The sequence below is a fragment of the Myotis daubentonii genome, chromosome X, assembly GCF_963259705.1.
Source record: "Myotis daubentonii chromosome X, mMyoDau2.1, whole genome shotgun sequence".
Lineage (NCBI taxonomy): Eukaryota > Metazoa > Chordata > Mammalia > Chiroptera > Vespertilionidae > Myotis > Myotis daubentonii.
This window is the reverse complement of record NC_081861.1, coordinates 119,124,114-119,136,535: the sequence shown is the minus strand read 5'-3', so window position 1 is coordinate 119,136,535 and position 12,422 is coordinate 119,124,114. Positions and strand designations below refer to the sequence as shown.

At 36.9% G+C, this 12,422-nt stretch overlaps 1 protein-coding gene across 1 annotated transcript in view; it reads left to right on the top strand.

Annotated features, from left to right (window-relative positions):
- IL1RAPL1 (interleukin 1 receptor accessory protein like 1) overlaps positions 1–12,422 on the top strand; it is a 745,385-nt gene that overhangs the window by 694,234 nt on the left and 38,729 nt on the right. The window contains exons 5-6 of the mRNA XM_059678748.1: positions 4,275–4,407; positions 6,496–6,641. Coding sequence (XP_059534731.1) covers positions 4,275–4,407; positions 6,496–6,641 — 279 coding nt within the window. The remainder of the gene's footprint in view (positions 1–4,274; positions 4,408–6,495; positions 6,642–12,422) is intronic.

The following is a 12,422-nucleotide window of genomic DNA, read 5'->3' as shown; positions in this document are numbered from 1 at the left end:
TTATTTTTCCTTTTCTAGATAGCATATCTGTTTTATAATAACATTTAACTCTAATAAATTCCAATTTTGTTGTATCATATAAAATTAACTTTTGTTTCCAGATCATAATTCAAATTCTGATAACTCATTGCCTAGACTTAATCTGCTCCTATTTTCATGCATTACAATTGGTTCCAAAGAGCTATATCTCTGCCTGCAGGATGAACACCATATTATTATTATCATTTCTTTTAAATACATTTTGCAATGAACATGTGAACACAGATATCTCTTCAAAGTAGTGATTTTATTCCTTGTGAGACAACACCAGAAGAGGGATTACTTGATCATATGGTAGCTCTATTTTTGTTTCTTTGAGGAAATGTCAAATTCTTTTTTCCTAATGTCTACCTATACCAATGTACATTACCACCAACAGTGTAAAAGGGTTCCCTTTTCTCCACATCCATTCCAACATTTGTTATGTTTTTTATTATTATAGCCATCCTAATATGTATAAGGTGAAATCTCATTATGTATTTGGTTTGTATTTCCTAGATGATTGGTGATGTTAAGCATCTTTTCATATACCTATTAGCCATTCATGATAGCCAAGATACGGAAACACCTAAATGTTCATAGACAGATGAATGGACAAAGACATTTTGGTATATATAATGTGATATTATTCAGCCTTCAAATTATTCACCATTTGCAACAACATGGATGAATCTGGGAAATATTATGCTAAGTAAAATAAGACAGATACAGAAAGAAAAAAACTGCATGATCTCACATGTGGAATCTAAAAATAGTTCATATACATATAAGGACAGAGTAGAACAGTGGTTAGGAGACTGGGGGAATAGGAAGATGTTGATCAAAGGGTACAAATTTGCAATTATGTGTGATAAACAAGTCTAGAGATCTAATGTACAATATGATGACTATCCTATCTAATAAAAGAGAAAAATGGTAATTGGCGTACGACGATACCCTTTTCATTGGCTAATCAGGGCTATATGCAAATTAACTGCCAACTAAGATTGGCAGTTAACTGCCAACAAGATGGCGGTTAATTTGCATATGTAGGCACAATGCAGGGAGGCGAAAGGGAAAGCAGGAAGAAGCCCCCTGCCACTGACAGTGATCGGAAACCCAGGGGGGAGCTAAGAGCTGGGGGGCAGGGCAAAGCTGGCCCTGGGGCCGCCTTTGCCCTGCCCCCCAGCCATGATCCGAGAATCAGGCGCCTTTTCCGCCCTGGCCAGTGATAGCAGGAAGTAGGGGTGGAGCCAGCGATGGGAGCTGGGCACGGTCGAAGCTGGCAGTCCCGGGAGCTAGGGGTCCCTTGCCTGGGCCTAAAGCGGAGCCCACGATCGCAGGGCCGCTGCAGCTGCGGGTCCCCGCTGCCCGGGCCGGACGCCTAGGCCAGAGGCCTCAGGCCTGGTCAAGGGGCCGATCCGGTGATTGGTGATCGGAGGGTGATGAGGGTCAACTCCTCTGGCCGAGGCATCAGGCCTGGGTGGGGGGCGGAGCTGGGGATTGGGGGGATATGATGGTCCCCTTGCCCAGGCCTGAAGCCTGGGTCAGAGGCATCAGGCTTGGGCGGGGGGTGGACCAAGCGATCAGAGGGAGATGGGGGTCCCCTGCCCAGGCATGATTCCTGGGCCAGAGGCCTCAGGCCTGGGTGGGGGCCAGAGCCAGTGATCAGGGGGAGGCCTGGCGGAGGCGTCAGGCCTGGGCAAGGGGCCGATCAGGTGATTGGAGGGTGATGGGGGTCAACGCCTGAGGGCTCCCAGTATGTGAGAGGGGGCAGGCTGGGCTGAGGGACACTCCCCTCCACACACACCCAGTGCACGAATTTCGTGCACCGGGCCCCTAGTAATTAATAACACTGTATTGAATGCTGGAAATTTGCTAAGAGTAGATCCCAAGTGCTCTCATCACACACCAAAAAATTAAAAAGTAACCATGTGAAGAGATGATATATTAACTAGTTTGACTGTAGCATTATATGTATAAAATGATAATGCTTTACACCTTAATATATGCAATTTTTATTAAAAAACAAAACATACAAAAATCAATACATTATACTTTTTGGACCATCCACATACTTATACTTCTTTAGGAAAGTTATTGACAATATCTATCTACTTAAATTTCTAAGTGACTATAGATTTATTTTCTTGAATTCTTTGACTTATTGGATTTTTATTAGCAGCAACATTAAATCTAAACTATAATTTGGGAATGGGCCACAAAATATTCAGTTTTTTATCCAAAACTTTGCAAACATTCCGTGTGTGTGTGTGTGTGTGTGTGTGTATATATATATATATATATATATATATATATATATATATATATATATATGTATTGCATAAAACTTTGATCTGACTCAATATGATTTTGTGGTTCATTTATTCACAACCATTTCTGATCATACTTTGTTTTTATTGCTAGTATAAATAATATCTCTACTATATTATATTCAGCTGCTATGCAAATCATGTATGATATAGATTTTTAGATAACATAGACCATTGTTAGCCACAAGGTTTTATTCTTGAGGCTGGCAAAACCATAATAAAAATCATTGTCTCCTAAAGAGTATGATTTTAAAAAATAATTTAAAGCCAAATTCACTATAGCTAAAATATAAGAACATTAATTTGCTATAAATCATCTACTTAAAAAAACCTCAAATTTATCAGACTTCAATTGTCTGTTGCCATAGGGCCCCAATATGCTGAGATAGATCCTCCTACAATTTCATATTGGGCATACTGCATCTCATTTTAAAATTTCATAAGCCAGATTTTAATGATTTTAAAATTAATGACCTTTAGATTTACATTCTCTGTTGTTTTTTGTTTTGCATATTCTGTCTCTATTGAGTTTGTTAGGGGCATTTTTTTAAAATATTGTTTTATTGATTTTTTAGTGTTTTAGAGAGAGAGGAAGTGAGAGAGATTAGTAAGATTTTCTCTACAGGCAATATAAAAACAATAAATCATATCTTGATTTGTGGCATTTAGTAATTCATGGGTCAATATTCTCACCGTGGTTGATTGCAAGCTACCAACATAATTTCACTAAATGTGCAGCTGGGGAGAGATGTGCAGTAGTACACTATTATACAATATTTCAGCCATATGGATACTATAGATGAATAATGTAGCAAAATAATTAGGGAGTTTTGAGTATCTATTAGCCTTTGTTTTTAATATGGTATTTTAATTGTAAGCTTCTATAATTTAATTTCAAATAATTACTGTGTTTAACAACCTGCTTACCGAATTTTCTGAAAATGTAATAATGGACTCTCACAAGCTGGTATGAACTGGCTCCAGCCTGCAAGTGAAATAAAATCTGAATGAGGAGGCTCTGCATATGCAATATTGAAGGCTAGTTTATAAGATGGACTTGGCCTATGAGATAAGTTGCAGACATGTTACCTTTAATTAGTGTAGCTTTTACAAAAGTAAGCAGTGGAAAATGCAAGTTTGAAAGATATTAGGCATGTTATTAAGTGACTTGAAATTATTTAATGAGTTGCTACTCTATTTAAGATAGGGTAATGTGCCCTGGTAATATATAAAGGTAAATACAGATTTAATTTCTACCTTTGGGAAATGAACACTCTAGTTGCTGGATTAGACCTGCAAACAGCACAAATGTTGTAAGGAATGTATTATGAAAAATATAGGTATGTTCTGAGAGCTATGGGAGCAGATGACAGAGTGACTGACTGACATCACATCTGTGGTACTTTCCCAATAATTTATAGCCTCAATCTAATCATATGGAAATATCAAGCAAACCTATATGGAAGAACCTTCTATAAAATAACTGACCAGTCTTATTTACAAGTTCTTGAGTCACTATCATCTCATTAAAAATCTGTTAAGCCCAGTTGCTGTGGTTCAGGGGTTGAGCATCAATCTATGAACCAGGAGGTCATGGTTTGATTCCTGGACAGGGCACATTGTCCAGGTTGCAGGATCATTCCACGTAGGGGTGTGCAGGAGGCAGCAGATCAATGATTCTCTCTCATCATTGATGTTTTTGTCTCTCTTTCCCTCTTCCTTCCTCTCTAAAATGATTTTTTAAATAAATAATAAAAAGCTGTTATAAGCACACATTTTATAAATTTGACAAAGGTTGAAAATATACTATTTAAAAAATATTTTTCATTAAATCAATAAAGTGATTAAAATGTTACCTTCTAGCTTGTCTAAAATAAGAGTGTACAGATAGTTTTATAACATGTCTATCACTTCTCTTGACAGGAGACTCAGCTAATCTAACCTGCAGAGCTTTCTTTGGGTACAGTGGAGATGTCAGTCCTTTAATTTATTGGATGAAAGGAGAAAAGTTTATTGAAGATCTGGATGAAAATCGAGTTTGGGAAAGTGACATTAGGTAAAATAATTTTTTTCTTTTACCTTATAGTCAAGATTAACATTTACTCTGTTAGTGTCGAGAAAGTAAGCTAAAAAGGAAAGAAGTTTTGTTTTGTTTTACTATTATAATGACAACATTATAACATATACTGGCAAAGAGGCAAAACACTGTTAAGAGACTATGGAATTGTAAAACATGAATACCATTTGTAAAGAATTTAAGAGAAATAAAAAGGAGTTTTTCATTGAGGAGTGAACTGAATGTGAAACAGACCAAAATACAGTTGAATATAGAAAATGTGATATTGTGCCTTTTGTTTGTAAGAGCTCTTTTTTTAATTGTTAAGAGGAAATACTAACAAGATAAAAAGACTCAAACAAACACAATTTCTGTCATTTCCTTTTGTATGTTTTCATATTTGAGACATCAAGTAGACTATAAAGCACTTGGTAGGAATGATAAAGGATACATAAAATGTTTTAATTACCTTTTTAGTCTTACTTTAAGGTCTAAATATGAATATAGTGGGAATGATAGAGAAGAGAATAAACACTCAAAATACCATCTATTTGAGGACATAATTCTTAAGCCTCTTTTAAAAAACAATTTATTTGTTCATTTACCTTTAAGTATTGAGGTATTCAGTTATGACTAAAATTATGCTTGGGCATTGATACTCATTTTTTATTGATCTTAGAGAAAAAAAAAGAGGAGAGAGAGGGAGAGAAACATCAATGTGAGAGAGAAACCTCAGTTGCCTCTGGCACACGCCTCGACCCAGGATCAAACTTGCAACCTGGGTATGTGACCAGACCTGGAATCAAACCTGACACCTCTTGGTGTATGGGACAAAGCTCCAACCAACTGAGCCAGACAGGTCAGGACCATAGATACTGATTTTTAATCATAATGAACAGAAGCAAGGATAGTAATAATAATTAAGTTATGACTAAATCCAAATGCTGATCATTTGTAAACACTCTCCCATCTAAAGGTAACAACTTCTGGGAGTACATGAGCATTTTATCAAAGATTCCTCTTCTTGGAAGAGGACACTTTTAATAACAAGGACTTTTAAACTTGATCAAAGGTATAAAGGGAAAAGTTTTTCAATAAAATATAAAAACACATGAAACCATCATATAAGGTTATTTCTGCTAGGATTTTTTTCCTGGCAACAACTATACAAGAATCTTATACTCCAACTGTGTTCTGAAATGCCCAGATGGGCAATCCTCCAATATGTACTAAAGTGTTCCTCTGCCATTTATCATTTACTCATACACTTTGAAATGCTAACGTTAAAGAACAACAAATCTCCTAATGTTCCCCCTTTCCCTTTTTGTGGGTGGCCAGGGAATGTTCTAGAAAGGTATTATTCTTAAATTCTGCATTAGAAAGTGTTGTGCAGAGATGAGTTACCAGACAGATGGGAAGGTAGAGGAGGTTGAAACTTTCTGAGCAGGGAAAGAGAGCTTCAACTCTGAAATTTTCCATTTGCTCAGAAAGATTGCTAAAATCTTTGACAGTGAGATTAGTGAACATTTACCATTAATTTTAAATGTCACAATTAAGCACTTCATCAGAATACTTTGTCTACATGTTTATAACTTCATATTTCTTTAAAAACAGACAATCGATTTGTATCATTTTAAAAAAGGCCAGGTTGGAAGTTTTAACTGAAATGTCAAAATAACTCAAAATTTTTCTGTTCTTCCTTGTTTTGATTAACCTGTATACAATTATTCCTCTAGCCTAAGACATTAGAATATCTATCTCACTTTTACATCGGATTTCTTCTTAAAGGGAAAGCAATTCCTAAACTTTTCTTCAAGGGCTCTCTCACCTCTTTATTATGACAGTGCAATTGTCCTGTTAAGAGAGATAATGAACTGCAACTTCATTAACATCTACAAAGACAAACATACTCATTAGAAATGAGAAGGGCACGATATGATTTTATTAAGATAGCATAAATCCATAGCCAAATTTGAAGTAAAGATGCTGTAGGTATTTTCACATCAGATTTAGATTCATCTATTTTTTTTTGTCGTGTATGTGTATGTTTGTGTGGGGTTTTTTGTTTCGTTTTGCTTTATATTTTAGAATTCTCAAGGAGCATCTTGGGGAACAGGAAGTTTCCATCTCATTAATTGTGGATTCTGTACAAGAAGGTGACTTGGGAAATTACTCTTGTTATGTTGAAAATGGAAATGGACGTCGGCATGCCAGCATTCTCCTTCACAAACGGGGTGAGTATCACCTTCTAAGCTTGAGTGGTCAACTGAACCTATAATGAGAGGGAAATAAGTGGGAACCAGAAAAAAAACAAAACTGTTTTTCTACATAAATGTATTCTAAATAAAATAATCACATTAGCATTTGGTTTATCAAGGCAGATAACACAGTAGATGGGTGACTAGCTCAGACTCTAGAGTCAAATTTAGATTTATTGCTTTGCTTTACTACCAACTGTATAACCTTGGGCATGGTATCTAACTTCCCTGTGCTTCAGTTTCCTGATATGTGTCAACTCTTCAGTGTGTTTTAAGGATGAAAGAAGACAAGAATTAAAGAGTTAGGCATAAAACATATACAGAGGAAGTATTTAGTTAAATATAACTTATTAGTGTTAGAAAGAAGCAAATCAATGAAAAATAACTGAAGTAGTTTTAAATCCAAGATTGTGTTCCCTATTAGAGGATTATTCCTTTAGTGTAAAAAGATGTCCTATGGATTCCCTATTGTATTACTTATTGATATTTTTCTGGTTTGGGTGACTTTTACATGTGCAGTATCATCCCATGATTAATAATGATTCATTCATTGTGCATTAATGAATTATTATTCAACTATAATTTATTAACAATGATCAAGTAAGATAGGTTGTGGATGATTGCAACATCTGCCTCACTAAATCTGATCCCACAACAGCCCTAATGCCTTATGCACAAGGTTAAAATATATATAAATATATATTAAATTGTTTGAAATTAGTAATAATTATAAAATTTGATCCATGCCTTTTAATTGGTGAAATTTTTTCATATACAAGAGAGAAATATTTTTCCATATTATGCTAAGTGAAAACTCTCTATTTTTTGCAACAATTACACTTGATGTTCTCTTACTCAGCAAATTTACAATGATTTTAAATTCAAAGTATATGTTTAATCCTAGACCCTTTGAGGTTTGAGAAGAAAAAGAACATTAAAGACTATATCCCTCAGTTTATTGGGCAATAGAATCCCTTTGAATAATGTTACTTAAAACTATTAAAACAGACACCTCTGTTGTCAAGGTGACCACAGTATTAAAATACTCTACTTTGGGAGAATGTGAGGAAGGGAAAGGCAAACAGCATTTAGCAATATGATTGTTTCTTTTTCTAGCCAACATATGTATTTAGTCAATGGAGAAATTTAGAGTAGAAACCCTATATTATAAAAGGCTAATATGCAAATTGTCTCCTTGACTGGGAGTTCAACCAGGGGGGCCGGCCCGCCAACCACCTGTGGCCCCTCCCCCCTGCCGGCCCGCCTGATCAGCTTCAATCAGGGCAAGCTGGCCAGACCCTGTCTATGCACGAATTCGTGCACTGGGCTTCTAGTATATTATATATGTAAAAGAATAGAAATTGCTTGTCAGGGTTGGAAACAACTTAAATGTTATGTAATTGAACTACTCCACAACATCTTCCCAAGTTATCTAATAGCTTATACTGGGTCATATTCCTTCTCAAGTAAGTCAATTCTATCTTTGGAAAACCTTACTATTAGATAAGCATCCCTATTTCACTGTCTACCCCTTGACCGCAGTTCTAGACTTTTAATCTATCTTTCCCAAAACAGCCCTTTAAAAAGTTTGATGACAGTCACCATGATCATACTGGATCTTTACTTCCCTAAATTCAACTTCTATAGTCTTATTCACTCTTCCTTTGTGTGCATAAAATACTTTCACCATTCTGGCCATTCTCTTCAATATGCTTTAATCAAAGATTCTAAATTATTCCCCAATAAGGGAAGTAGTAGAGAGAATATGTAGGGCACAAATAAAAATCTGTTTACTTAGACTACATATATTTCATTTTGGGACAAGGCAGGAGTGACAGTTAAGTGTTATAATTAAGGAGAGAGGAAGAAAAATGAAATGTATCTAAGGAGGATACAACTATTAAAGTTCTGTTCTTATAAACAGGCACATAGCCAAGAAGGGTTAAACACCCAAGGCTATTTTTAACATGTGTGACCTAAGGTCAAGTTGCCCATAGCCAGAAAAACTTCCAGTACCACAAAAATAAATGGTTGAAGAATCAAGGAAACTGAAAAGAACTTACACAATAATGTCTGACTATCTAAACATATAGAGGAAAATTATGGCCAATGTTAGAGCACCTTTCAATAGTTTTATCTTCCACAATGGTTTATATCTTCCACAATGGCTGGTATAAATAGAAATTTAATATAAATTTCTATTTATACCAACAGCATTTTATTCTTAGTAAGATAAAAGCATTAAGAAACCAAAAAGAATCTTCCAAGGTCACATATTCTAAAAGTCCCTCTTAAAGTTAGTGAGTGCCTTCTTTTTAAAAAAAAAAAATATTGTATTGATTTCAGAGAGAAAGGGAGAGAGAGAAAAAAAGAGATAGAAACATGAGTGATGAGCGAGAATCATCAATGAGCTGACTCCTGCGCACCCCCTACTGGGGATCAAGCCCACAACCAGGCACTGAGCCACACTGGCCCTCACTGTGCCTTCATTCTAAGGGAACTACAACAACTGAGTCATCAATTCACAAAGGCAACAACACATCCAATATCCTGCCCTTGAGAGATTTATACTTGTGTGGAATTATCAGAGAAATGCATGGATGGTCTTCCACTATTGCTGGTGGGAGTGGAGTTCATGGTGTACCACTGGGATAAGCATTTCTGGAGGCCCCCATGGGAGGATGGGATGTGGTAGAAAGCTTTATTTTTATAGAGTTACATCTATCCCTCAGATGACAAAGTCCCATTTTCCTTAATCCAGTCCTGGAAGATGTGCAGCTGGGGATTAAGCAGAGGTAGAAGCAAGGCCAGTGTCCAGAGTGTCCGTTCCATGGTAGAGCTGGGTCTGGTTTAGCATCAGGCTAGTTACAGTCCATCAGTCCATTGTATGTGGGATCCACATGGCTATGGGCCATATGGAAGAATTTAGGGGAGCCAGGAGGGCACACCCCCTTGCAACAAGAGTTACAAGAGTCCCAAGAGAGCAAGAGAGAGAACTCCTTTGTTTAGGAGCTTAAGTATCTGACATCTTCCCACTTGCATTGGCCAAGCCTACTCTGGCCAATGACCTGATCCAAGGTGTGACTGACAGATAAGTACCTTCCCTATTTCACCCAGACTTTTCTGGGCATGCGTCTAAACTGCAGCTTCCTGGCAAAGCTGCACAGATGTCATGTCTATAAAATTTGGCCTTCCCTTTGCTCCTTTCCTCTTATTCATAACCAGGTTTATTGCAACAGTATCAGAATGATCTATCCCAACTATTTGTGGAAAAAAGAGATGATGTTGGTTAACATATGGCATAACTGCAAGTTCACCAGCTCTGCAAGTTTCAAAAGGTTTGGGCACACACAGAGCATGTAAGCTAATAGTTTGGGGTTTTGATCACAGTGTCCCTGAAAGAGTCAAATTGCTGTCTTGCTAGCAATTAGGTAAATTATCAGATGAGTTGCTATATTACTCACAAGACTAAAGCTGAGAGAAGGAACTGGAAGCTGTCAGTATTAATCATATTTTACTACCATTGATTCATAAATCCCTTAACTTATCATACAGGCCTTCAAAGTCTTTCTATTTAAAACCTCCCTAGAGAGGTATGTTAAAGCATTTGAAGAACACAGATTTTTTTCAAGCCAAAAATTATCAGTTCTGACAGGTGAACTTGCCAAGGCACACCTTTGCCAAAGTTACCTAAGCATTTTTTCCTCCACTGTTACTTTTTCTTCAATATTGTTGATCTAATAAAAGTGACATTAGAGCTTTCCAGTGGGTGGTATGGATTCTTGGAGATTTTATTCACAGGTATGAAATGAGTCTTCCTAAATGCCAAGAGGATACCGCAATAAATAATTCAGCTAGACCTGAGCTGGGCTAGATTCTGGACCAGCCTATTATCTAGAAAAAAAAATAAAAAAGCTTAGTTCCACAAAAGCTGGCTGAAATTTTACAGAGAATTGGACCATAGAAAACCTTGCTTGAAAATATTCAAGTTGTTTATTTCTGCAGACAGGAAAGGCATTTAGACAGTTAGGATTATGTCAGACATTCAATATAGACATATTTCACATACTATACAGAGAACTAGATACAATGAAAGAGAGACAAAAAATGAAGAGTCAAGGGCCATTGGACTATATTAGTCTTTGATTGTCCTGCCCCTTATTCCTCACTCCAGTCCCTGGCCTGACAAGCTTAAGAATTAGACCCTTGCTTTACAAAGAACCAAAGCACAGTTGATACATTCACTACTTTGTCCCACTATTGTTCATACATGACTGAGTTCCATATATGAGTCTCTGAATATTTTCCCCAGATGCGCTTGCTTCGGTTTCTAATTGCAGGGGCCTGACTTGACTTGCATCAAACACTGACCTTCAGTTTCCCTCCTAAACCCTGAGCTTTCCAATTCCCTCCATTTTTACAATTTCCATTTCCCTGACACAAGCAATTCTCCAGATGGAAACTGTTGGGGTTCAGAGTAGGCCAACCCAAAATATCCCATAATGACATATTGATTACTTTGAATTAAAGTAACTTAAGAAACTTCCAATGCAATAACACTCTGGCCTCTCTCTTTCTCTGCCCCCTCTTAAAGCAGGAGATGAATTTCCCATGTGAATACTACCCACCCTGCATGTGAAGGCTGAGAAAGACACCCTTATCACTAGAGTTAAGGAATCCAGAACAAAAACCTCACATATACAAACCTTGTTGCCTCTTTATTAATTTACTACCCAAGCTCAAACCTTGCTTAGATTTCTGACTAATGAACACTAACATTTTTTTGTCCTGTCAATTCCTCAGACGTTTATTATCTTAGTCTAAAAAATATAAGAAGGTGCCCACTGCAATCATTTCTGTCAGCATTATTATGTTATCTTGAGCATCATTTATGATTTCCCCATGCACACATATTAAATTGGCTTTTCTCCTCTTAATCTGGTCTTGTGTCAATTTTATTATTAATCTATCCATAAGAACTCAAGAGGGGCAGAGGGTAAATTTCACCCTTCCTGACTGGCTCTGGCCTCAGGCCTGGCTGCTCTTGCACCCATCAGCCAGTCATAAATTTCTTCTGCGTTCTCTGTGATTTGGGTCCATACTCTAACTGTGGCTGATCTCAAAGTGTGGACATCTTTATTATTGGGAGCAAAGCAGTTTAATGGTTTAAGGGTATGAACTCTGGAGCAAGGTTATCTATTTAAAACCCAACTAGCTGTGCTGTCTTAGGCAAATTACTTAATTTCTGAGAACCTCAAATTTCTCTTCTATAAAATGGTAATGATGATGATGATGATGATGATGATGATGATGATGATGATGATGATAATGACTTCCATGTAGAGAAGCTCTGAGGATTAAATAAACTCATATGTGTCAATACAAATCACGATGTCTGACACATGTTTATCACCCAAAAATATTAGCAGGTAATACACAATTTCTCTGCTCCAACTACATGATATTCTGGGAAATTTAGGATGCAGCAATAATGTGTTTCATTTAAAAAGCCCTCAAATCGCCAAACCGGTTTGGCTCAGTGGATAGAATGTCGGCCTGCAGACTGAAAGGTCCCAGGTTCGATTCAGGTCAAGGACATGTACCTGGGTTGCGGGCACATCCCCAGTGGGGAGTGTGCAGGAGGCAGCTGGTCGATGTTTCTCTCTCGTCGATGTTTCTAACTCTCTATCCCTCTCCCTTGCTCTCTGTAAAAAATCAATAAAATATATTTTAAAAGCCCTCAAATGTAATTTATCT